This window comes from Poecilia mexicana, unplaced genomic scaffold (assembly GCF_051168715.1).
Source record: "Poecilia mexicana isolate PSO_F unplaced genomic scaffold, ASM5116871v1 scaffold_7, whole genome shotgun sequence".
Classification (NCBI taxonomy): Eukaryota; Metazoa; Chordata; class Actinopteri; order Cyprinodontiformes; family Poeciliidae; genus Poecilia; species Poecilia mexicana.
This window is the reverse complement of record NW_028263376.1, coordinates 2,753,024-2,778,885: the sequence shown is the minus strand read 5'-3', so window position 1 is coordinate 2,778,885 and position 25,862 is coordinate 2,753,024. Positions and strand designations below refer to the sequence as shown.

The following is a 25,862-nucleotide window of genomic DNA, read 5'->3' as shown; positions in this document are numbered from 1 at the left end:
AACACAGAGGAGGACAGTGAAACACCACATGGATATGTGGAAAAGTGGGCAAGGAGGATGAAAGAGGCTTATCGCATTGCTACCAACAACAGCCAGCGATCGAGTGCTCGCGGGAAGAAATACTACGACCGATATGTGAGAGGAGTTGTCTTAGAGCCAGGTGACCGAGTGTTAGTTCGCAACCTTGGAGAAAAGGGCGGACCTGGAAAGCTCAGGTCATATTGGGAGCAGACTATATACATTGTCAAAGAACAGATTAATGACAGCCCCATCTACAAAGTATATCCTGAGAACAATGCCCAGAAAACCAGGGTTCTCCACAGAAATCTCCTGCACCTGGTGAACGACTTACCTGTAACTGTTGATCACAGAAAAGATAAAGCACCCATCAGAAGCAGAGTCAAAGGTCACCGTGTCATTCCAAGCCAAAGTAACAGAGACAGCGACTCATCAAATTCTGAGAGTGACTCAGGAACCCGTTATTGGCTCAGAGTACCTGTGACAACCAGACTACAAGAACCAGCCACTCAAACTCATCCAGCCTCAAGCCAAGTTTTCACACCTGTGGAGCAAGGGAGGGACTCTCAACTGGACACTGTAGATGAAAATGTTCCAGCGGAGCATCCACATCCAGTTGAAAATGAACTGGTCCAAAACTGTGAAACAGACATTGCACAAGGAGAACAAGAACTGGAAAGAGACACTGAACGGGTTGAACTAGAAAACGAGGAGGGGCAAGTACCAACCCAGGAGGGATTTCTCAGGAGATCTACAAGAGCAAGGAGAACACCTCAGAGACTCACCTACAACACTATGGGCCAGCCTTCCTGCATACCACAAGGGGTTATAGGTCATGTTGGACTGTGTGGGTTACAAGCTTCACCATTGTGGGTAATGCAACCTGTACAAGGACATTTTTATGCTCCTCATCAGACTGTACCTTATGCAACGACAGTGCCTTTTGCCATGCCTTATAATTTTGTATACTGAGATGTGTACACTGAAGGTTAAGGTTCTTTGGGTGAGGTTCCTGTGATAATAACCAAGTTGTTTATATTTTGTGAATTGTTATCACTGACTTTGATGTGTCGGGAGCCACCTTTTAAGTTGGGGAGCGTGTGGTGCACCTACAAATGGCACCACAGTATTTTGTTGTTTTTTTTATTATTTGCAGTTCGCTATGTTCATCTGTCTTTATTTATAGTGCTTTTCTGGGAAGGGGACAGGAGCGGTAATGGCGACGCGGAACCTTTGTTTGGGGGGGTGTTGCTTCCAGGTTGGTTTTGGGATGGACTTCCGGTTTGTCTCAAATACAATCTGGATGTTAACAGCAACAGTAGTCGTCATTGCTGACTCCTTGTCTATTTCCTCTTCAGGTCAGTATGTGGTTGGGGAAAAGCACCAAGGCTATCGTGTGGGATATTTAGCATCTCGGTTAACCAGAATAAGTAGTGTAGTTAGGTTTTGTGGACCGTTTGGCTGATTTTCTGAGGCGGGTTTTGCCGTTGGCTCGCTCTGAGGGCCGTTGGATCTTAACGTCTCCATGGAGGGCTGTTGGATCTTAACGTCTCCATGGAGGACCGTTATGTCCCAACATCTCCATGTTAAATACGTGTTATTTTGATCTGTTCTTTTTATTGTTGGCTGTTAAAGCAAATTAAGTACCCTTTTCCCAAAATATGGGTTGTATTGTGGGCCAAATTCAAGTAATGCATGAAGAGGTTCAAAGTGGGTTAAAAGTTTACTTTTTAAAAGTGCAAAGAATAATATTCATTGTTTGATCTTAGAGTTACCATAGTTATAAACAGAGGTTTAGCCCTTTCTTTTAGTCATTTCCTTGTATTTGAACTCAGATGGTTTACTAATACAAGTCAGTGAATAAAAATACAATCTGGATGTTAACAGCAACAGTAGTCGTCATTGCTGACTCCTTGTCTATTTCCTCTTCAGATTGTGTCAACTCTGTTACAGTAGTTCTGACACCCGGGACCTGTAACATATGTAAGTTTGCACATACTTTTTTTAACAGTACTTTATCTTCAGGTGTTTGGTCATTACTGATATAATTCAAACATATACCCTTCTGAGCCTAAATGAACAAGATTACAGACAATCCTACTGACTGTCAGTCAGAGGCATCTTGAGATCAGCTGTAACACAGACTGCTATGTGGAATCATTCATACACAACAAATGTCTTGGATGATATGAGTTACAGCAGCATTTTCCTTTGGGGTGAGTAAAGTATTTTTGAACTGAACTGAATTGGAGCCCTGCTTTAAAGAGCTGCTGTTGCAGAGGTAGGTTGTTTTATCTAAGTAACGAGAGGAAACACTATTGAGCTCTACTAAATCACTGCCATCCTTGTTGTCAAATGTCAGGTCAGGATTACTCTGAACTCGCTGGTGCTAACTGAGGACTCACCCTTCATCTGCACTGCTTCACATTAATGGACATCATAACAACAGACTTATTCTATTCTCACCATCTGATACTTAATGTATCAGATGGTGATACATAAAGCAGACAAAAACACTTGCATCAACCTTCATATCCTTTATGACAAGAGAAACAGTTACAATCGCTGACTTAACGTGACTGCATCTACTGCCATTAGATTTGAAATAGGAACTTAGAATGTGGATCGTATTATCTTTTTCATTGAGATTAAATGATATAGTTGCTACATAATGCTGCATTTTCCACAATATTATATTTTTGTTTTTAAATGCATTGCCAGCTTTTTCTGTTTAGTACAAAAAAGACAAGTGTTCCACCTTAAGCTGTGCATTTTTTTAATAACACTGCTGTACTTTCACCTGATGTCTCATTCAGTCATAAAACATAAGTAATTCCGTAAAACCTGTCTAAAGTTTAGATTCGTGACTTACCCTTTTGTGAGTGAGATGTCAGACTTTAGTTTCCTCCAGTGCTCGCATGACCCCAGCTGGAAAGCGTCTCATTCCCTCTGTCTAACAACTCTGACCAAGCCCACAGACTGAGCTGCAGCTGTCAAGTTAGCCGACATCACAAGCCCCACGTCCTGCCGGTACTTTCAAAATAAAAGAAACAGTGATTTAAAATTTTTGTTTTAAACCTCGGTAGTCTTAACATCGGATGCTAATTTATTTTAGGTGATAAATATGGAATTCACTGTAAAATAACCCATTTTAACTATAGAGGGGGTAGGAGTTTATAAGTTCTCACTTCTTCCTACCCCATTTTGAGCATGATATGTTAACTGAAACAAAAAAATCTGTATTTTCTCTTCTTTCTTATGGACTTCTTGTTACTGTGCACTATTTTATTTTTATATTTGTATCATGTTCGAATAAAATTTCATTTCATTTCAAATTTCATTTCATTTCATTTCATTTCATTTCATTTCATTTCAAGAACACGTACCGGAGAGGCATTCGAGAAGAGAACTATTGTGGTGTCTTGTTGCCTCATCTCCAGCAAAACAGCGCCATCTGCTGGTTAAGTTGGATGTCTTATTGCTAGTCTTACTCCTTAACGTTGTTCAGTGTGTATTGTTTTTTATCTCTTGTATAATTAAGAATTTGGGTTCCACAATAATATTTGAGCAATTTGTATGCAAAGAAACGAGAGTCTTCTGATAATTCATCCCTTTCACCATTTCGTACCTTTGAACGAAACAATCTTTAATGTTTACTCCGTCAGATTTACCTATGTTGACTATTTGAAATTATTTTCCCTGGCCATAACTGACTACAAGCCAATTCGTCCCATCAACCACAATTTTTATACCTAAACATTTCATACTAAAAACAGTGTTTTTTGTAATTCAGAATTACAAATCAAACATACATATTTCTGAATATAAATTATCATAATAAATTTTTTTGAAAGCTTGTTCTTACAGTACATTGTAGGCTATATCAAATTATTTGCCAATAAATCCATAAAATATGACTGCTGACTAAATCAAAACAACTTAATTTTAACATAAAACATTAAACATATTTTCCTTAAAAACAATATACAAATTCAATCCTATTTGGGACTTATGCTTTTATGACAACTTAATTCTGTAAACAAATAAAATACTTGGCAAATAAAAATACTTCTCCTGCGCACATTAAATAGTTTAACAGGTGCGAAATGGAGCCGTAAATGCATCAGTATGTTTACTGATCGCTCATTGGTCCAATCAGTCTGTTATCTGATCCAATCAAAGAGCGAAGGGGGTGACTAACATGCGCCCCACCTTGTTTCGATCACGTGACGAGAGCTCACGAAGATGGTGGAAGTTTCTTCTTCCTCTGAGTGAGACACCCCGATAGAAACCCAAATATCCAGTCGGACCAGGGTTGGGAGGACGTTCCAGTGCTGCCAAAAACATCCTTCAAACCTCCATTTGGTTCTCGGTAAGACTAAAGCAAATACCTGTTTGTCTCGGTAAGGTAGTTTGGGGTTTCATTCTGCCATGATGATACAGGCCAGCAGGCTCTCAGGCTGATACGGCATCAGGTTGTCAAATCTGAAGACTTGTTGACGTTCAACACGTACACAGCAACTACACCAGCCCAGAAAATACAACTGCTCACCGTGACAGCTCACCGTTTCACTCTCCGAGCGGGACTTAATGTTCCCGGTGCTCGGCTACATTTGTTAGCACATTACCAGTTCGAGCAAGTTATGTAATGTTTGTCATGTTTATTAGGCTAGGGTGCCAGAAAAGGCTAGTGGAGGCTCGAGCAAGTAGAGAAAAGTGTCCCCTTCGTGATTTGAAACCTTTGTGTAGTTGGATATTCTTTAACTTCTACAAATGAGAACTAATAAAGTAAACCCATTAACTTTGTAAAACCCAGCTGTCAGAAATGTTTTCCATTTACAAGGAAAGTGTCGACCACACCTGCTACTGAGTCACTTAATGAGTTGTACAGCTGGCTAATTACGTTCACCAGCAAAATACAAGGCAGTATCAGTGCCATTGAACTATTTTGTCACACTCTTTTTGACAATGGCTTTCTAATGCCCACTCTTCCAAAATTGAATGAATCATTATTGATATTTTTTTAATTTTTAAAAGTTGACAGAAACTTAAACTTCTCTTAGGCATTGTGGGACATTGTGAATTTGTGGTGAAATTCAACTTTAGCAACCAATAATGTGTTGAAACCCATTTAGGTGTTCTAGTACAAGCAGAAAATGACCAAGTTCACAGGTTGCAATCTTTTCTCCATCTTGAAAAAAAATGGTGGCCCCCTGTACTGACCAATAGGTCACCTCCTGCATATTTATTTCGAAAGCCAGCCTTTATCATTGATATTGTCATTTTCTGTTCCTCCATAAAATATTAATATGCTTTTATTGCCCGTTACTACCAAGAGCCCTTTGTTGGGTCTCTGATTAATACTCTCCTTGCCAGCCCTGTTAGCTTAGGTGGGCAGTAGTTCTACCATACTCTATTTTCAGATGGTGCTATGTGAAATGTTTAAAGCTTGGAAAATTATTTTATATCATAGTCTGTTTTTTAAATGTTGCAGCTATCTCCCTGACCTGTTTGCTATCTAACAAACCTGTAAGAATTTCATAAAACATTTGGATTTATAAGATTACTAAATAGTATACATGTCCTAATTAATAAGTAGGATAGGATGCCAAAACAAAATATTTTATATATATATATTTTTTCATTATAATCTCATTTCTGTGTGGAAAAGGCTGTTAAACAGTCCCATTGATTGCTTTTTTTCTTTTTTTTATCCCTTTGAATCTTTTCCCAGAGTGAGTTAGTGTGAGCAAGCAGAAGTGTGGATGAATGGAGTCTTTTCTGTAGCTGTGTGCTCTGTCTGAATGTATCTGTGAGCGCACAAGTCCTGCAGAGACAGCAGCATGGTACCAGAGATTCTCTCAGCAGTTCCCGCTCACCATACTGTTTGATGCCGTTTGTCCTCCGCCCTGCTGTTTCCTAACCAGACAGAGAGGTGGTGAGGAAGCTCTTGGTGGTCACTGTGTAAAATGTGGCGACAGTCTGAGTCGGAAGGTCTGCTTTCCATTAGCTGCAGATCAAGTAAAGAAGCTTTCTTTGGCTTTCAGATTGCATCTCTGGTATGGATGCACCGATCCACTTTTTTCACTTCCGATATCGATACCAATATCTGAGGCTTACTATGGACCAATACCGATCTGATACAATTCAAATGACACACATGATGGAGTTCTAGTTACTCTAAATACAGGCTGATTGTCACTAAATAAATGAAAAGTGCTTAAAGCTTTTGAGAAATTATAGAAATCATAGGTCAAGACAATAATTCCCTCCATCAGTAAAGTAGGATTATTTTTCCCAATGTAAGAGTTTTTTTTTTCCTGCACTTAGACTATGAAATTTAGCTCAAGTAGGAACTGCTGTTTCTTTATTTCAAATCAAAGCAATTATATCATGATAGTAAAAATGGTGATATTTCATTGTTCATGGTTGTCATTGTAAAGTGAAAGTCTCACTCTGGCCCAGTTGAGGGTTGGGTAGTTTTGTTTTCAGGGAGCTGCTAACCCTGGTCCCTGTCAGCTGACCTAATGACATGGTTGCTGCAGCGAAAATAGCAATGGACTCGGCAAACACTTGACTTCAGGCGCTCTAGAGCAGTGTTTTTCAACCACTGTTCCGCGGCACACCAGTGTGCCTTGAGTGATCGTCAGGTGTGCCGTGGAAATTATTCAATTTCACCTACGGTACCGTATTTTCTGGACTATAAGCTGCTACTTTTTTCCTAAACTTTGAACCATGCAGATTGTAGCCCAGTGCGGCTTTTCTGTGCATTTTTCGTCAACCACCAGGGGGCTCTCTAGCAGGAAGTGAATCATTAGAAGTCAAAATTTTAAATCAAAGAAGAACGCGTTAATTTTCATTTAGAACAACCACATGCTAGAAGCGGGCACGACGGAGAAATGTTTTCAAACTCATATGGTGCAGCTTTTAAATTGAGGGCTGTCGAGCTGCCACTACAGGATGGAAATAAAGCCGCTGCACGTAAACTCTGTGTGAACGAAACCATGGTTAGTAGTGGCTAGAGGCGTAATCATGTAATTTTCTTACCACTAGATGGCAGTAGGTACAGAGCATTTTACATTAAAACAAGAGAATGGGGTATATGCCATGAGAGGTGGTGACGTATTTCTGTTTGAATTTATTCCACATAGGTTGGTTCCAGGTCCTGCTTGCTCCTATTGTTCTTGGCCGAAGCTGCAAGATCTGTACCATGAAAAAGACGCAAAACTTAAAATATCTGTGAGCTGCTGGTACAACAATCGAGTTTTGTGGTGTGCCGTTGTTTCCAGTAATTAGTCGGTACCATCCAGTGCTTAGCTTTTTCATTTTCTAGCTGATCAAGGTGACAGCGGACTGTAGCCAAAACTTAGCCACTACAGCTAACACGCGGTTTGTAGCTGCCTGCTATTTCAAAGCTTGAGGATATTGAAGATCCAGCGTCAGAAAGGGGAAGATGGGGGATGTAAAGGGAGTTGTACTTGTTTCGTTTAGTGGAATAATTTGTTGGAGGAAAATAATGCCGGAGGAAATCTACTGCAACGGGAACAGGCTGAGAACAGAGGCAGCGATTCGGCACAAGGTAAATTAATACGTGTGTGTTGATGTGCGTTTATGCTATATGGAGTATGAAATTATTTTTAGGCAGCTTAGTTTTTGTTTATGTGACAATTATATAAAATACATTTAACATGCAGTCGGAGCGATACCGAGGACGGTAATTTAAAAACAGCCGAGAGCAGCAATGCTCCAAACCACACAAAAAGTCAGTCAGATTAAGGTCCAAAACCTTCGCTTTACAGCCATTTAAGTGGCACCGACCCACATAAAAAACCCACAGAACAAATGGTGCAAATCACGTCTTTCCCGAATCCCGAATATATGATTATCTACCTTTGCTGTTTCATAATTATTATCCACGTTAGAGTGAATTTTTCCACTTGGCTGCTATAATCTGTTCTTGCGTTACACAACGTAATTTCTCTTTTCCCCCCTCTGAGATTCTGCTTAGAAAATGAGGTTACGAAGTTACATCCTCCTGCTGCTTTTTGTTTTTAAAATGGTAAATTTAGGTTTGCCTCGATTTTTATGAACTAATGCCTCTTATATGCATCATTTTTGTAATCCCTTGTCCTTTTTCGACATCGGAGTTGTTGAAGCTACTTCAATAATCCGATAAACGTCGTTAAAGGTTACTGTGGGCAAATACAGCAAGGACCGAGTGAAAAACTCCATCTCTAACACAGTGACCTGTGCACCGGAAGCAGGCTATGTGGGGGAAAAAAATGCGGAAGTGCTAAAACGGAAGTCCGTGGCATATACCCTATTAGTGATGCATGAATGTTACAGGTAGCGGTGAGAGCATTGTATCTAGCAAGACTGTGACGACAGTGATGGAAAAGACAGTGACGCTCAGCAGTAGTTGGAAAGAACATGGGTCCATTTCCCACAACATATCTGTGTGAAGTGAGCTTCTCAAGCCTGGCTACTATAAAAACTGAAACCAGAGAGAGACTGAGAGCTGTTGAGGAAGAGCTTTGTCTTTCTTCAATTTCTGCCAGGAAATCAGCTGTTTTCATCCAAATATGCACAGGTTTCACACTAGATGGGTAAACTATACAGATATTGACATTTTGTACATGCAAATCTTCATATTGTAACAGTGAAATGTTTCCCAAATATTGTTGCTTCTTTCAGAATAAGAATTATTTTCTGTATTCTGGCTAAAAGAATGCTTGTGGATTAGTTTGTAAAACACTTTGAAGTTTTCTACAACTTCTTTAAATTTAAGACCACATTGTTGTGGCACTATTCAGGTGTATTTTTGAAGTGGACATGTTACGTGCAACTTGAAATAAAAAATGTAAAATGTGATAAAAATAAATGTTTGTGTTTATTATTCCTATTCAAGACTCTTTGATAAGAATAACTATATATGTAATATAGGCGACTACGGAGTATCTTTGTTTACATTTTTGGTTGGTGGTGTGTCTCGAGATTTTTTCAATTAAAACGGTGTACCTTGGCTCAAAAAAGGTTGAAAAACACTGCTCTAAAGGCAGGACTGTGAGAAATGCCGAGCTGAAGGCAATTGGGAACATCGTGACAATTTTTATTTTCAACATGAGTCAATAAAAAGTGGCGCAGTACAAACACGTTTGGATGTAGTTACCAATCTGTGATTTGAGGTGGTTTGTGGAGTCTCTGCTGTCACAGTGGAGAGTTTCAAACATGTCAACACTTCAGTGTTGGCTACGTAGACATACTGAAGTTTAAAATTCAGCAAACACCCAGGCAAAGCAAAGCTAACCTTCTTCTGGATCTTCAATGTCAGCTGTTGCAATGAATTATTGACCAAGATCAAAGCCATGGTCGGAGTGAAAGTTTAGCTAGGAGCTGCTCGGTTTCTCTGGCGTGCATTCCTGACGAGCTGGAACAGGGATCATGCATTATTTAGAACCACTCTACGTGAATAAAACAGATTCAAGGACAGATTGCAGAATCTGGTTCCACATGTGTCCTGATTCCTTGGGATTTGTTGTTTTTTGTTGCTATGATATGGAATTCACATCATTCATGAATGCCCTGCATTATAATTTGCTTCCTGGTTTTGGAGCAGACTCCTGTCTGCTTAGCACCACATATGCATTCGAACCACACCAGAATTCACCTCAGTCGGCTCTAGATCTAGGTTTGTAGGTGGACCAGAGTTTGCTATTTTGGTCTGCATCAGAGTTCAATTGTTCATTTACATCTCCCCAAATGAACCAGACTTTCTAGGCAAACAAACTAGAGTTTGAGTTAGGGCTGTTGTAAACGAATATTTTAGTAATCGAGTAATCTATCGATTATTCTTACGATTGAGTAATCGGATAAAAAAAATTATAAAATGAAATATTGGTAAATCTGGCATAATACCGGTGTTACTATCAGATATCAATATCAGTCCAATTTTTCATATTTGAGCATCCCTAACAGTTGCTTTTTTGTAGTTTAGAAAACTAACCTGTAACAATAATAGCTCACTTTCTAAGTTAACCAGAAGAAAAGTTATAGAAAAATCTGAAATTATATTGAATTTAATAACAAAGAGGCAGGCTCACAAATATGCTTATAAAAAATGTCTACAATCCAGCTTTTAGTTTATGTATTCATCTTCAGTGAGTTTAATAGATTAATTAAACTCACCTTGCCACCTAACCTGTCACGCTTTGGGTTTGAAAATACGGGAAATGCCGCCTGGAGTGGGAGGAGAGGGCGAATGAACGAACGTAAGATGGGGTGGAGGGGAGGAAATAGACCAGCGGACTGACGAACCGTTAGACCGGGGGACGAACACGGGGGGAAGCAATACGGGATATTTACGACACCTTCACTGGTCACACTCAGAAACTCATCTACCAGCCATGTACGATGCGCTCCGCCACCCGTTTCTTCAGACCGGGATATGAAATTTATTGTGCGGTTCGTCGGTAAAGCTACATTTACACGGTAAGCATCAGCTACTCAGTCGCCCGCCCTGTTCAGTCTATCCGCTCACCTCAGCGCTCTTCCCGCCGTTCGCTTTCAACCAGCAGCCCCGGAGGAGAAATGCTGCCGTACTCCAGGCATTCCCCCAGTCATTTTAAGGATGCTTATTGGTTCCCCAAAAACGATAAAAAGTCGGGCATTATCATCAATCAATAAAATCCCCACGGGCCAATCTTGAAGATTGGACTTTATGCCGCTGAGACTTAGCTTTTGTCAACAACTCAGAGGCGGAAGTGAGAGCTCCGCGCAACGCAAATGAAGTCCCGGCCGGAACACGGTGCGCTAACTAATAAAACATAAATTAACGAAGCTTCGAGGCAGGTAAATTTTCCTCGAGGAATTTTAGTAATCGAGGTACTCGAATCATTCGAGGAATCGTTTCAGCCCTAGTTTGAGTAAAGCTGTATAAACAGTCCTACTCTATATCTGCATCAACCACCTGCATGATCTTTGATTACTTTTTTTTTTTATATATATTTTTTATTTTAGTAAAACGGAGAACATTTCGGACTTGTGCTTTAAAGCTAGAATCTGCTGGTCAGACCTCAAGGATAAGGAGAAATGAGTATCTGTCTGGATACTGCTAACTTCACCTCAGTGTTAGTCTGAACTGTGAACGAATATTATTTATAGATGTCTAATTCACTCTTAGACTCAGATTTGTTTGAGTTTAATGCGTAAAGCATAAAGATGGTGTATATGTTGGCCTTTGTCCTCTTATCTGTCGCAACGGTGAAACTTCCATTCACCTAAAGGCCTGACTGGTAACTTGTCTAGTCATTTGTGTTTAAATATGCCTCTGTTTTGGATTTCTACTTTCTGTTAGTGTTAGAAATTCTGGAGGGGGGGATATAATAACCAAATGTGTGTCTATAATCATCCAGTCTGTAGTTTTAACATCAGGAACAGGAATGAAAATGTATTTTTAATGTTTCCATTTCCTGAATCTGAGATGAGGCCTGTCATGACACCAACATTTACTGGACGATAAGTTGTTCCAGAAGATATACGGATGAACGATAATATTGGTGTTTTTGAGACTGTTTTCAAGTAATATAAAGGTAAAAGAACATATTCTCAAAGACTCATAAACTTTAAATTCTAACGAACATTTAACACTGGAACTGGAAGACAAATGAAATTTCCAAAATAATCAGAAACGACAAATAAATCAAGACTCCGTAAACAAAATTGTCCTTCAAAAAAAAAAAGATCCAGTTGAGACCAAAGGAGTAGACTGAAGACTTTTATCAACCAGTTTTTGGTACAAAGAGAGAGAGAAACGAGAAAAAAGATAATTAATGCAATTGGAAATTATAGAGATAATTTTAATTTATCATGCAGTTAATGGATTATTGCTTATTGTGACAGGCTTACTGGAGGGCTTCATTTTTCAAATCTCATAAGAGGCAAATGGACCAAAAAGGAGATCACAGTTGCATATGTAGAAATTCAATAATCTGAAGTTTTCAATCAGTAACATCTGATGAATTCTAATTAATTTACAATTTTAGCACCAAAATTCATAACAATGAAAAATAATTTATCTGATATACAATAATTAACTGCATAAGCATGAAATGGAGTGTATACATATATTGCAGCTAGTTGTGAAATCTGAATTGGCGAAGGCATGAATTGTCCCAAAGCTATAGGAAACTGCTTGGTTTCCACCTTCTTAATGATGTGTTCTCTTCCCTTCAGGCCCTCTTCCCAGCCCTATGTCATGGCCAGTGGAGTCACCAAGTCAAGCACCTCCAATGGGTACCCACCAAAGGCACAGCTACAGATCACTGGTAAGGTTTAACACTTGGTTTTATGTGGAATTAGGTACAGGAAGGGAAAAAAGTGGTGGTTGAACCATGAGCTCTTTCAGTTTTCAGATTTTTGTCTTAAGAAGCACAAGGTGATGAAACTAAAGCATGACTGTTCCTCACAGATAAGTCTGAAACGCCCTCTAACTTTGGACCAAAGTAAATATAGTCCACTTTTCTTTGTTAATGGACTTTGGATTCCACTGTATAGACTAGCGGTTCTCAACGTGGGCAGTACCGCCCCCCAGGGGGCGTTCAGAGGACGGCAGGGAGCGCTGGCGGACATTTTTACAAAAGGGGGGCGTTTGGGATGCCTTTGGGGGGCGTTTGGGATGCCTTTGGGGGGCGTTTGGTAGAAGGTAAACTTTACACCTTATATGCACAACAATACCAGTTTAGACTTTGAGCAACTTGGTAAAACTGTATTGTGTAACATTAAACCATGCTTGGCTGCAACAATATACATGGCAGCTCTTCTTCTATTCAGTGTTTGTAGCTTCTGTTAGCTTCTTGGTGCAGCTCCGTTCTCCTGGTAGCTAAAATCACCTCACTTTGTACCCCTCTGAAAAATGAACCCATTTAAATAAAGAAATCCCTCCATGGTGACACCACGATAGAGAGCGTTCATTTTATAGCGATAACACCGGAGCTGTAAGTGGTCCGGTATGAAACTGGGCGTGATGGAACAACACAGCACTTTTACATTTCAATAATCAGAATACCGAAATTGTTTCCGTTGTTTTAAAAGGTCAGTCTGCCTTTTCCCCATCGATGCGTTTCCCGACCGCCCTGCACATTAGGGGGTTAAAAAAAAAAGACGCGCACATTTTGCAAAACTCTGAAACAGGAGAAGCGGGACATAAAACGAAGCGACGAACTAGATGTGAATTATGGCATAAAAACAGAGAATCCGACGCTGAACAGTGAAAAATCAACACATGATGATTAGACAGCGCAGCAGGTGATGAGTGAAGATTACTGATGGTGAACGTCAATAAATGATAAAATAAATTAGCAACAGGAAATAAACTAAAGCGGACATAGCAATAAACCAAGAGAGGATAATACTAATCAAAGGAAACTAAATGGAAATGAATGAAGAAGAAAATGCAAGAATAAACTTAGAATCTAAAGTAAATACAGAGGAATAAACTGGTATGGCAAGACTTTTTGATCAATAATTAATACAGAGGACTTTATGGCAAGAATAAACACACTATTTCCAGATAAAATAGTAATGTTGTCGTAAAATAATGTTGAAATGTCATGGGTTTGTTGAGACCATATCTAGTACTGAGAATAAATATATCTTACAGATCATAACAGTAAATAACTTATCACTTATTCATGTTTTTAATTAGATTTGATTAAGAACCAGATTTGTTCTTTGTCATTTCTGTCCAGTAAAACTATTAATCTATAAATCAATAGACAGGTCTATATAAATATATAATCCATGTTTCTGTCTCATATTTCTATGGCATTAAAGGACCTGGAACTTTTGTTTTTCCACTGAAAGCTCTGGATTGCACACTAAATACCATGTGGGTGAAATTTTATGGATGATGCTCTGATGTCCCATTCTCCTGAAGGCAGCACAGAGCTGCGCCACCAGAAACTGACAAACACTGAAGAGAAGAAGAGCTATGATTAATGTAGTTACGGTTCTATCCATGTTTCAATGTTGCAGAGCTCAGTCATTTTGCAAATAGATCAAAGTTTAAACTGGCATGTTGTACATCTTTTATCTGATCATTTTGTGGAATATTTAACAACTAGAAAATGGCACAAAATAAGAATATTTTTTCCACTCTGATTGGTTGCTGTTAGGCCTACAGATTTTAAGATGAATGTTCATTGCATTTTTGGTAGACGCCTGTGAAAATTATTTCTATTCCCATTACTTTTTTGTTCTCTGGGGAATTATTTTTGATGATAAATACAGAAACAAACATAAAAATCAAAACATCTACAATAGTGATAGTAATATTAATGATAAAATAATGGTCAGTGCAAAGTAGCCTGCAAATGTTTTGGTGGGGGGCGGTGAGGGACCTGGATAAGGGCTAGGGGGGCGCTGGCCCAAAAAAGGTTGAGAAACACTGGTATAGACTATAATGTCAGCACTAATTATTATTCTGAGTAATGTCCAGGTACTTCTACATGTCTGTATTGTAGTTGTTGGAGTACAGCAAACTTCACACTTGTGCAAGTTAATCTTTGGTCATCATTTTGTTAGTTTTTTTTTTTTTTTTTTTTGTTTTCTTTACTGCTCTTACTGTAGATATGCACAGGTTAAAATGATCCATTTCCTGATTTATGAAGACTAACGCATGTCTGGTTTACTTAAATAGTATGCTCATTTATGTCTCCTGTTTTGAATAGGAAATGAAAGGCTCCTCTGTGTCATTTTTACCCAGGGTACATTACACTGTAAAAACATAAAATCTTACCAAGTACTTTGCCTAGATTCTAGTGCAAATACCTTAATACATTTGAAATGGGATTAAACTAACTTGCAAAACTTAAACAAGTTAGAAGAGGTTGTCAATAATTCCTTAATATTGATGAAAAAGTTCCAGTTTCACTGGCAGATTATTTAACTTGTAACATGAGAAAAATGTCTTGAAAACAAGTACTTTTTTTCTCAATATTAAAAATGTATTGACTTAAAACGAGACCTTACATCTTGCTGAAAAGTTACTTGTAAGTTTGCTTTGTCACATTTCAAGTGTACTAAGACATTTACACTAAACTCTAAACCAAATAGAATATATAATGATAATAGAATTGTTTGCAGTGTAATTAAAATATCCTCTACACTTGGACTAATTTAGGGAAATTAATAATATTTGTTTTGTGGGAACAACTAATAATTGCAACACCGGTGTCAAAAGAAATTCTGTCTGAAAAGGAGTTTTTTCCTCCTTATTAATGTTTTCAATGTGAGGTTTTATTCCTGCAATAAAAGATACAAGAAAGTCTTTTTTTGCATTAGAGTTTCCACACGTCTTTAAACCCAACAGTTTGTTTTGCTTACTGCAAAACCTCCCTCACTCTATATGAATAACAAACTGATGCATTTTGACACCTGCATCCCAACACAACCCCACAGATACACTACAATAGTGGCGAATGCATTGATTAAGATAAAAATTTATACCACAAAATATAACTCCATGTTTCAATTTTTCACTCTCAGATTGGTTGCGTTTGCTTTCTCCTTTTAGTTTCTTATCCTTTTTTATTTACATTTCCTGCTAGTGACTCTGTTATATGATGCCTCCTCTATCTGTTTCAGTGCTATCAGCAAAACTGAAAGAAAACAAGAAGAACTGGTTTGCTCCCAGTCCTTATGTGGAAGTGACGGTCGACGGGCAATCCAAGAAAACTGAGAAATGCAACAGCACTCACAGTCCCAAATGGAAACAGCCACTCACTGTGTAAGTCAGCATAACTGAAGACTCATGTGACATTGTTTCACAGATATTACCAGGACTTCACTTCAGTGACTAGTCAGGCAAAAATTGGCACGTTATGTTTTGGATTTACTCAGCTTTAGGATGCAGTGCTAAAGCTGCATAAGGCAGCTTAGGAGTAATGCGTAAGTAATGCCTTTCGCATTACTCTCCTTGAAGGCTTAAATGTTACCAATCAGGTGTTTCTGAAAACAAGTCTGCAGTTCTTGAAAACTATTATTAATCTATTTCCAGGGTTGACTGAAAAACAGCAATTTTCTTTGGATTAGTTTTTTTTTCTAAAACAAAACTATGAGCTCAGAAAGTTTTATGGAAATTTTAGTGCCGCTTTCTTCTGCTGCTGGAGTAAAGTCCTCTCGCATGTTTCTTTGCAGGAGAGTAATGACAACTTTGTTATGAAAAACAAAGCACAGCTTTAACTATAGCAGACAACTTCTTGGGAACAAAAATCTTTATGGGGAAAAAACTTTAATCGCATCTCTACTAACAAACTACAAAAAATGGCTGAGAGGGGTGGAGTGAAACGCTTTGTGACCTGGAGGTGGGCGGGGCTAGAAATGCACTGTTTGCATTTAAAGGGACGGCACCGAAATGAGTTTCTCTCAGAAAAACCTCAGAACAGGAATGAAAAGGACTGGAGTGATAATGAGGAATTCAGACCAAAGCATCACAGTTCCACTTTATTACTGAATGATTTAAGTGGGAAAAGGATTTAAAACCATGAGATGTCCAATCCACTGTAGACATACTTGACATAAATTCCTATTAAACTTTATTTTTTTATGTTTTAAAAGGATTTTGAAAATGTTGGGCTCTTTATATTACAAATAGACACACTCTGTCACAATGTTTTTTTTTTTTTTTTTTGCATGTCTAGCCTTAGCATTTAAACAATACATGGTGCCAAACAGGCCTCAATTTTTCATTATATTAAAGAGCTCTTCTACAGTTTCTTTTAGAGCCTTGACAACAGAAGCATGTATGTTCTAAGGGAGGTAATTGGAGCCATATATTCACAATTTATTTTCCTGGTGCTGGTCAAACAGCTGTCATGGTGATAATTATAGACGCTCTATGTCCTTGAATAGTCTATTAGCCAGAGGAACATGTATGTAGATGTTTTTGATGATCCAGGTAAATCACCTGCAATATGTTTTACCTGAAGCCTAGTATCGATACATTTGTGCAGACCAAGTATCCCGTATGCTATAAAAATTTATTTTTATAATAAAGAAAATGATACAAGGACTCTGAGGGTCTCTAAAAAGCAGAAGCTTTGTTTCTGGATTTATTAAAACATTTTGCCTCAACAGGATTGTGACTCCATTCAGCAAACTCGTGTTTCGTGTGTGGAGCCACCAGACCTTGAAGGCAGACGTGTTTTTAGGTATGGCCATGCTGGACATCAGCGAGACTCTCAAGTCCAACAACATGAAAAGTGAGTAGTTGGAATTAGGGCTGTTGTAAACAAATATTTTAGTAGTTGAGTAATCTATCGATTATTCTTACGATTAATTGGGTAAAATAAAACATTTTTAAATCTAGCATAACAGCAGAGTTAATATCGGATATCAACATCAATCCAATTTTTTGCATTTGAGCTTCTCTAACAATTACTTTTTTGTAGTTTAGCAAATTAACCTGTAACAATAATAGCTCACTTTCTAAGTTAACCTGAAGAAAAGTTATACAAAAATCTGAAATTATATTCAATTTAATAATAGAGGCAGGCTCACAAATACACTTATAAAAATAATGTCAATACTCCAGCTTTGTGTTTTATGTTCTCGTCTCAGTCAGTCTAACAGATGAACTCTCATCTTGCCCAGACATTTATAGCTTTTGTGTTCATGTTAGCGATGTGATTTGACTTCTTAGTTTGTTGCACACAGAAACTCATCTACCAGCTACGTGCCGCCACGACGAGCTCCGCCACCTATTTGTTGCGACCGGGGTGATGTGAAATTAATTTTTTGGTTCGTCCGTAAAGCTAAACTTGCGTTAATTATTTAATGCGCAGCTGCCCGCAGTGTTAATATCCGCTCGCCTGTATAAATACACTTTCACCCACTGTTCGCTTTGAACCGGCCACAAGGCAGCAGTTCCAGGAGGAGAAAAGCTCCAGGCATTGCGCCAGTCATTTTAAGGATGCTTATAGGTTCCCCGAAAAATGACAAAAACCTGAACATAATCATGACTCAATAAAATCCTCCCAGGCCAAACTTGAAAGCTGGACGTTATGCTGCTAACACTTAGCTTTCGTCAACAACTCAGGCGGAAGTGAGAGCACTGTGCAACGCAAGTAATAACCCAGCCGGAACATGGTGCGCTAAATAATAAAATATAATTTAACGAAGCTTCGAGGCAGGTAAACGGACCACCAGAGTTCTACACACCTGAGGAAGCAACTCTGCTGTTGCAGACAGAGATGTGTCTGAAACATGCAGGCGCATGTCAATAGACTTGAGAAATTAAGCATACTTGTGTTAGAGTCCACACCTAAATCTCAATGAAATCTGATAGTGAAACTTGAAACCTTTGAATAGTGATGTTCACACTCGGCCTGTCAAAATATTGCTGGGCGATAAATTGACCCAGAAGTTATTGTGATAAACGATAATATTGTTTTTGTGACCATTTTCAAGTAATGGCATAATAGTGCAAGAACATATTCTCAAAGATCAATAAACTTTAAAGTCTAATAAATATTAACACTGCAACTGGAAGACATTTTAAATATCTAAAATAAACAGAAACGACAAATAAAATGAGTTATGAAGTCTCTGCAAACAAAACTGTCCTTCAAAACCGATATAGTTGGGCCAAAGCACTAGACTGGATGATCATGTGAATGGAAATTATTGAGCTTGTTTTCATTTATGTGGTTTATTGATTTATTGCTTATTGCCACAGGTCTAGTTCACACATCCTTTGTATCCAACCTGACTGACCTGGAGATGTTTTGCTAAGAAGAATGGACAAAGATGTCCGCTGTAAAATTTCAAAGCTGCTGGAGATGCACCTCAAAAGATTTGCACCTCAAAACTGTTTGGTAGCAATAAGGGTCAAAATACAAAAGCATACCAAATTTTTCAGATTCAGTTTATAAAAACTATTTTAATGTCGACTAACCTAATCAAAATGAGGTATTATTTTGCAGGTGTATTAGTGAAAAACTTGATAGAATATGCAAAAGCTGAAGGTTTCTGAATACTTTTTCAGTGTTGATGTGCTTTGTTTTCTAAGGCCTGCAAAGCTTTTTGGAGCATTTGAGAGCATCAGATTGCATAAACAGAATTTTTTATCAGTTTGTAGCAAAATGCTTGGCTCTAGTATGTGAAACTAAACTGCATACAGGTCCTTCTAAAAAAAATTAGCATATTGTGATAAAGTTCATTATTTTCCATAATGTAATGATAAAAATTAAACTAATATATTTTAGATTCATTGCACACCAACTGAAATATTAAGGGTCTTTTATCGTTTTAATACTGATGATTTTGGCATACAGCTCATGAAAACCCAAAATTTCTATCTCAAAGAATTAGCATATTTCATCCGACAAATAAAAGTGCTTTAATACCAAAAAAGTAAACTTCAAATAATTATGTTCAGTTATGCAATCAATACTTGGTCGGGAATCCTCTTGCAGAAATGACTGCTTTAATGTGGCGTGGCATAGAGGCAATCAGCCTGTGGCACTGCTGAGGTGTTATGGAGGGCCAGGATGCTTCGATAGCGGCCTTAAGCTCATCCAAAGTGTTGGGTCTTGGATCTCTCAACTTTCTCTTCACAATATCCCACAGATTCTCTATGGGGTTCAGGTCAGGAGAGTTGGCAGGCCAATTGAGCACAGTAATACCATGGTCAGTAAACCGTTTACCAGTGGTTTTGGCACTGTGAGCCAAAACCACAGTGCCAAAACCACAGGTAGTGCTGAAAAATGAAATTTTCATCTCCATAAAGCTTTTCAGCAGATGGAAGCATGAAGTGCTCCAAAATCTCCTGATGGCTAGCTGCATTGACCCTGCCCTTGATAAAACGCAGTGGACCAACACCTGCAGCTGACCTGGCACCCCAGACCATCACTGACTGTGGGTACTTGACAGTGGTCTTCTGGCATTTTGACATTTCCTTCTCCCCAGACTTCCTCCAGACTCTGGCACCTTGATTTCCGAATGACATGCAAAGTTTGCTTTCATACAAAAAAAAGTACTTTGGACCACTGAGCAACAGTCCAGTGCTGCTTCTCTGTAGCCCAGGTCAGGCGCTTCTGCCGCTGTTTCTGGTTCAAAAGTGGCTTGACCTGGGGAGCGCGGCACCTGTAGCCCATTTCCTGCACACGCCTGTGCACGGTGGCTTTGGATGTTTCTACTCCAGACTCAGTCCACTGCTTCCACAGGTCCCCCAAGGTCTGGAATCGGCCCTTCTCCACAATCTTCCTCAGGGTATGGTCACCTCTTCTCGTTGTGCAGTGTTTTCTGCCACACTTTTTCCTTCCCACAGACTTCCCACTGAGGTGCCTTGATACCCTGTTCCCAGAGTGAGGTGCACTCTGGGAACAGCCTATTCGTTCAGAAATTTCTTTGTGTCTTACCCTCTTGCTTGAGGGTGTCAATGATGGCCTTCTGGACAGCAGTCAGGTCGGTAGTCTTAACCATGATTGCGGTTTTGAGTAATGAACCAGGCTGGGAGTTTTTAAAAGCCTCAGGAATCTTTTGCAGGTGTTTAGAGTTACTTTGTTGGTTCAGATGATTAGGTTAATTGCTCGTTCAGAGAACCTTTTCATGATATGCTAATTTTTTGAGATGGAAGTTTTGGGTTTTCATGAGCTGTATGCCAAAATCATCAGTATTAAAACAATAAAAGACCTGAAATATTTCAGTTGCTGTGCAATGAATCTAAAATATATGACAGTTTAATTTTTATCATTACATTATGGAAAATGATTAACTTTATCACAATATGGTATTTTTTTTGTAGAGGACCTGTAGTTCATAAGGAATGTGAAAGATTCACATCAGTTTTTCTGAAATAGTTCTTTTTCCATGTGCTTCTAGCTGAAGTTGGATCTTATGTCCATGCTTGGAGTATGTTGCAGCTGCATCTATTGGTGACAAGTTGAGTAGTTTTGGAAACTAATCCAGTAGTGGAAAAACATGCAATAAAAACAGCTTGAATTTCTTGCAGATTTCAGGCTGTAGTCATCATTTCTGGTATGTTGGTCATTGAGAAGTCTACCGGGGTTTTTGCATAGCTACACTCATTCCAGCAGTGCTGATGGTTAACTTGTAGTGCAAATTACATACCGATTGATGTTCCATGTCAAAGCAGAAAAACTCAGTTGTCAGAATAGCTTTTAGTCCAGATGATGCATCTTCTTTGTGTACTTTACAAACAAGCTCCTGATTGAACCTGCAACAATAAGAATCCTCCTAGGCAGAAGCAGCCCAGTAATCTTTATTTTCTTGTTCCTCTCATTTATTTGACATATTGCATGTGTAACTGTTGTCCAGATGTGATGGTGATTTATGCTGTTCATCTGCACATCTCACCATTTTGCATTGGTAAGGTTTTACAGTGTATTTCAGATGCAGATGTGTTGTGTCTGTAGTTTCTGATGTGGTGCAGTCACTCCAGCTACACGCTGACAGAGAGCACTCAGACGTGGTGGGAGACCTGTCTGTCTGTCTGGACGGAATGACGGTGGACCCAGAAATGTTTGCCTCGGCAGAAGCCGACCACTACAGTGAGCAACCTGGATTTAAATCAAACCATTTCAATTCATATTAACAGTGCAGATTATATGGTATGGCAGCAGATTTTAAATTTGTTTTTTGTTTTTATTAGGTACATCTAATGGAGAATCATTACAGCACAATGGAGATCCTGCCGTAAGGTAGATAATAAAGGCCTATTAGTGGCACATCATTTTATTCAGTCAAATATCTTGAAAGTAAGATATTTATTTGTTTAAAGTTGGAAAGAGATTGACTATTAATTTATTAATTTAATTTATTTCTTTGTCTTAATTGCAAGTATCAGAAATAACTGAAGGAAATAAGATTTCTAAAGTAAAATTGTGCATACTGCTTTAAAGCAAATGTGCATTTTGGTGCATGGAGTAAAATTATAAATATTTTGGATGAGGAGTTGTAAAATGCTCTACTATAAATATTTCAAAACACTTTATGGAAATAAAATGATACACTTTTGAGTTAATGAGGAGAATGATAAACTATTTACAACTTAGTTTAATGCATGCAACCATGAAAATGTATTTTGTAATTGGGAGAGGGGCAGGTTTACACAACATTTCTCTTCTTCCTCCTCCTTTTTCACTCGTATATATGAAGAGTTGTAGGAGAATCTGTAAATTTATGTTAAATGGAGTGAATAAACTGGTTGATGGTGGGCATCCCTAGATTTATTTGGTCTTACTTTGGTTCTGTTTTTTTTTTTTTTTTTGGACAGGTCAAGTCGAGACAGCTCTCCAGCTGTGGACACTGATCACAGATCTTCTCCCAGCACCCGGAGGACGGTGAGCAGCAAAGGGTCTCCATCAGTGGGAGGACGGCCCGCCCGACCACCCAGACCCTCCAGGCCTCCTCCCCCAACGCCCCGCAGACCAACTTCTTCACCAGGTGGGACATGAACCCACCCCAGACTGTAGTTACACAATATAACAGGTTACCGATATTATCTACCCGCTCCATGAAACATAACCATAATGCTGACGCATGTTGATAGTCCAACATACTTTGGGGTTGTAAACCTTTCATAAAGAAGTGTGATTGTCATTGCATTTAATTAGTAATATGAACGACCAGGATACAAAAAAAAATCATATCAGCAAAAACTGACTTGAGTTTCAAGACCTGCTGTGTGAACGTAGCCTTAAATCTCACCTGTGATTTGACATACTGTGTGGCTCTGGTTGTTTTATTAAGGTAAGTTTAGTTAGTTGTTTGCGTAATTGAATTTGTATTTTGAACACAATTTTGATGAGAATTTGACATGGGTTTAATTATATTAATGGAATATTTTAGATTGTAATCTAAATCTAGAATGTGGAAATTTAGCAGTTTTTGTTTTTAGATAAATATTTTGTCTAAAGCAGCGTTTCTCAACCTTTTTTGGGCCAGCGCTCCCCTGTCACTTACCGCCCCCCATCAAAGAATTTGTAGGTTCCTTTGCACTGAATATTATTTTATTATTAATACTACTATCACTGTTGTTGATGTTTAGATTTTTATGGTTGTTTCTGGCATTATGATCAAAAATAATTTCCCAGAAAACAAAAAAAGCCATGGGAATAGAAATTATTTTTATAGGCATCTAAGAAAAATGCAATAAATGGACATTCAACTTAAAATTGGTAGGCCTAACAGCAGCCAAACAGAGTAGAAAAAATATTCTTGTTCTGTGCCATTTTCTAGTTGTTAAATATTGCACAAAATGACCAGATAAAAGATGTACAACAATGCCAGTTTAAACTTTGATCTATTTGCAAAAAGAATGAGCTCTGCAACATTAAAAACATGGATAGAACTCCAACTATGTCAATCATAACTCTTCTTCTCTCCAATGTTTCTGAGTTTCTGGTGGTGCAGCTCTGTGCTGCCTCCAGGAAAATGGGACATCAGAGTATCATCCATGTGGCAGTAAATGCCACATGGCATTTACAAAAGCCCCCACTTTTGTAAAAATTTCCGCCAGCTCCCCCTGCCGTCCTCTGAACGCAGTATCGGTTCATTGAGAAACGCTGGTCTAAAGCAATTCTTATTTTATCAGTTTATTGCAATCTACAAGTGGCATGTTAAGTAGATGGCTGCCAAAAAATTTTAATTATCTCATCAAGCAAAATGGTAAATCTTGGCAATGTTAATTCTATATTTTCTAAAAGTCCAAATGTGAAAAATCAAAATAAGAAAAAGTAAATGTGACATTATTATAACTAGCAAAAATCTGCTATATTGTTTTGGCAGTAATTTCAATAATTGTTACAAATCTGTTATGCTTCATTGCACCACGCCTCGTTATAATCCTCTGATCTCATCGGTGCTTCCACAACCAGCCGGGTTGATGCGTGTCAAGCTTAACTTATCTGCATCAGATTCTGCTGATCAACGTAGTTTTCAGATTGGACAAACACAGGTGGATCATAAAGTAGTTCTGCTCTGCCAGTACCTCTGGCTCAAGTGCTGTGGTGGGAGAACTTTGACCTCTCCCCTTCAGCTGATCGCGTTCAGAACCCGTTTACATAACGCAGAGGAAGTTTGATCTAAAATGGGCTTTTACAAAGGCATATATTTGGGAACCTGTTTAAGGCAGTTTTAAAGGGCCAAAGTTCAAATGTTTGCCATTCAACACAGTATGACATCCTGTCAACGTCAAACATTTACCATGAGGGTAACCTGGGAGTTGGGCCAAAACTCAGCAGTGTTTTTAACAAATGCTTTATCAGTTTAAACCATTTCTATCCACTGAGACGTGAAAAATACAGACATAAAATTTTGACTAGCATAGGCATCCTGGCATGACTGTAGCTGGACAACCTCATCACAACGTTACTGTCTTCAAACAGTTGAAACTACAACACTTCATCTGTCAGATGTGTACGGAAGAGGATTAGGGTCACTGGGAAAAAAAAAATCTCACTTTAATCTCAGAATTCTGAGATTAAAATCAGAATTCTGACTTTTTTCTCAGAATCCTGAGATTAAAGTCGGAACTTTTTTTTTTTTTTTTCCCCAGTGGCCCTAATCCTCTTCCGCAGATGTGTGTTTGTTACAACCAAAACAAACGCATGAGTCTCGCACTAATGCAGTGCTTCTCAATTATTTTCTGTTACGCCCCCCCTAGCAAAAAGAAAACTATTCGCGCCTCCCACTCCCCACCGTGACCATCAGTCTCTGCATAACATTCTATCCTTAACATTAAAGAAAAGAAAAAAAGACATATGGTTAAACTTACAAAGAATAACTATTAAATCGTGTTTTAAGTCTGCAACAGAAAAGATTTTGTGGATCAATGCCTGAAATTAAAAATAAATAAATCCTTGTTTAAACTGTAAACATGTTTGACCAACTAATTGCACCATTGCAAAATTAAATTAAATCAAATCAATAAATATTTAATAATTATAATAACTAATAAACTACAAAAACTAAAAAAATAACTAATTTATATTCAGTTCAGCAACATTAACTCAGGAGCACAATATATAAAACACTTGAACCTACAAAACAAAAGTGAATTAAACAATTTGTGCTCATTTTTTCTTTTTTGATCAAAATGAGGAGGAAGTCGGGTTTAATGGCTACAATGAGCACGTTTTGCAGTGCACAGCTTTTCGAAGCGAGGTTCGAAGCATGATAGTGCAACTCATCTCCTGCTCAATGTTTAGCTGGGACCTGTACTTGGTCTTCAGTGCAGCAACAGCAGAGAAGCCAATCTCACAAAGGTAAGATGTTGAAAAAGGAAGCAGAATGCTTATAGCTTTCTCCCCCAAGAGTGGATACTGCCTCTCTACACTCAGCCAGAATGCACCGAGTGTCTGTGATGTGAACCTCAGTCTCAATGTGGAGTCAGACGTCATGTCAATGAACTGCTCCTCTTCTGCAGAGCTGAAACCAGTTGGAGCTGGTGCACTGAAAGGGTCTCTCACCCAGTCATACTGGGAACTGTTTTCAGGGAAGTACTTTTTAAAGAATCCAATCAGTGAAGAAATATGCTGCTTAATGTGTGGAATCACTGAGATAGCATCATAGTCATTAGTGTCCACAAATTCATGCAGGTTCTCAAATGAATTGGTGTTTCCTTCATCAAGTTGCCTGCCCCACATTGCAAGCTTTTGGGTGAAAGAGCTAATCTTGTATGTGACCTGAGGGAGGTGTTTATCTTTCCCTTGAAGCTGTAGATTCAGTTCATTTGGCTTTCCAAATATGTCACTCAGGTAGGCCAGTTTTCCCAGGAAGTTCTCATCACAAAATTTTTTTTGCCACTTCATACTTGTGCTCCT

The 25,862-nt window shown here is 38.5% G+C and overlaps 1 protein-coding gene and 1 pseudogene across 2 annotated transcripts in view; one reads left to right on the top strand and one right to left on the bottom strand.

The window, feature by feature from the left end:
- The window catches only part of LOC106910270 (calcitonin gene-related peptide type 1 receptor-like), a 92,126-nt pseudogene extending 89,123 nt beyond the window's left edge, over positions 1–3,003 (bottom strand). The window contains exon 1 of the transcript XR_015763705.1: positions 2,891–3,003. The product of XR_015763705.1 is annotated as a calcitonin gene-related peptide type 1 receptor-like (transcript). The remainder of the gene's footprint in view (positions 1–2,890) is intronic.
- A 1,211-nt stretch (positions 3,004–4,214) lies between these two features.
- The window catches only part of itchb (itchy E3 ubiquitin protein ligase b), a 58,535-nt gene continuing 36,887 nt past the window's right edge, over positions 4,215–25,862 (top strand). The window contains exons 1-7 of the mRNA XM_088006878.1: positions 4,215–4,390; positions 12,250–12,341; positions 15,661–15,802; positions 17,152–17,276; positions 21,453–21,587; positions 21,689–21,737; positions 22,313–22,482. Coding sequence (XP_087863004.1) covers positions 12,272–12,341; positions 15,661–15,802; positions 17,152–17,276; positions 21,453–21,587; positions 21,689–21,737; positions 22,313–22,482 — 691 coding nt within the window. The 5' untranslated portion in view covers positions 4,215–4,390; positions 12,250–12,271. The remainder of the gene's footprint in view (positions 4,391–12,249; positions 12,342–15,660; positions 15,803–17,151; positions 17,277–21,452; positions 21,588–21,688; positions 21,738–22,312; positions 22,483–25,862) is intronic.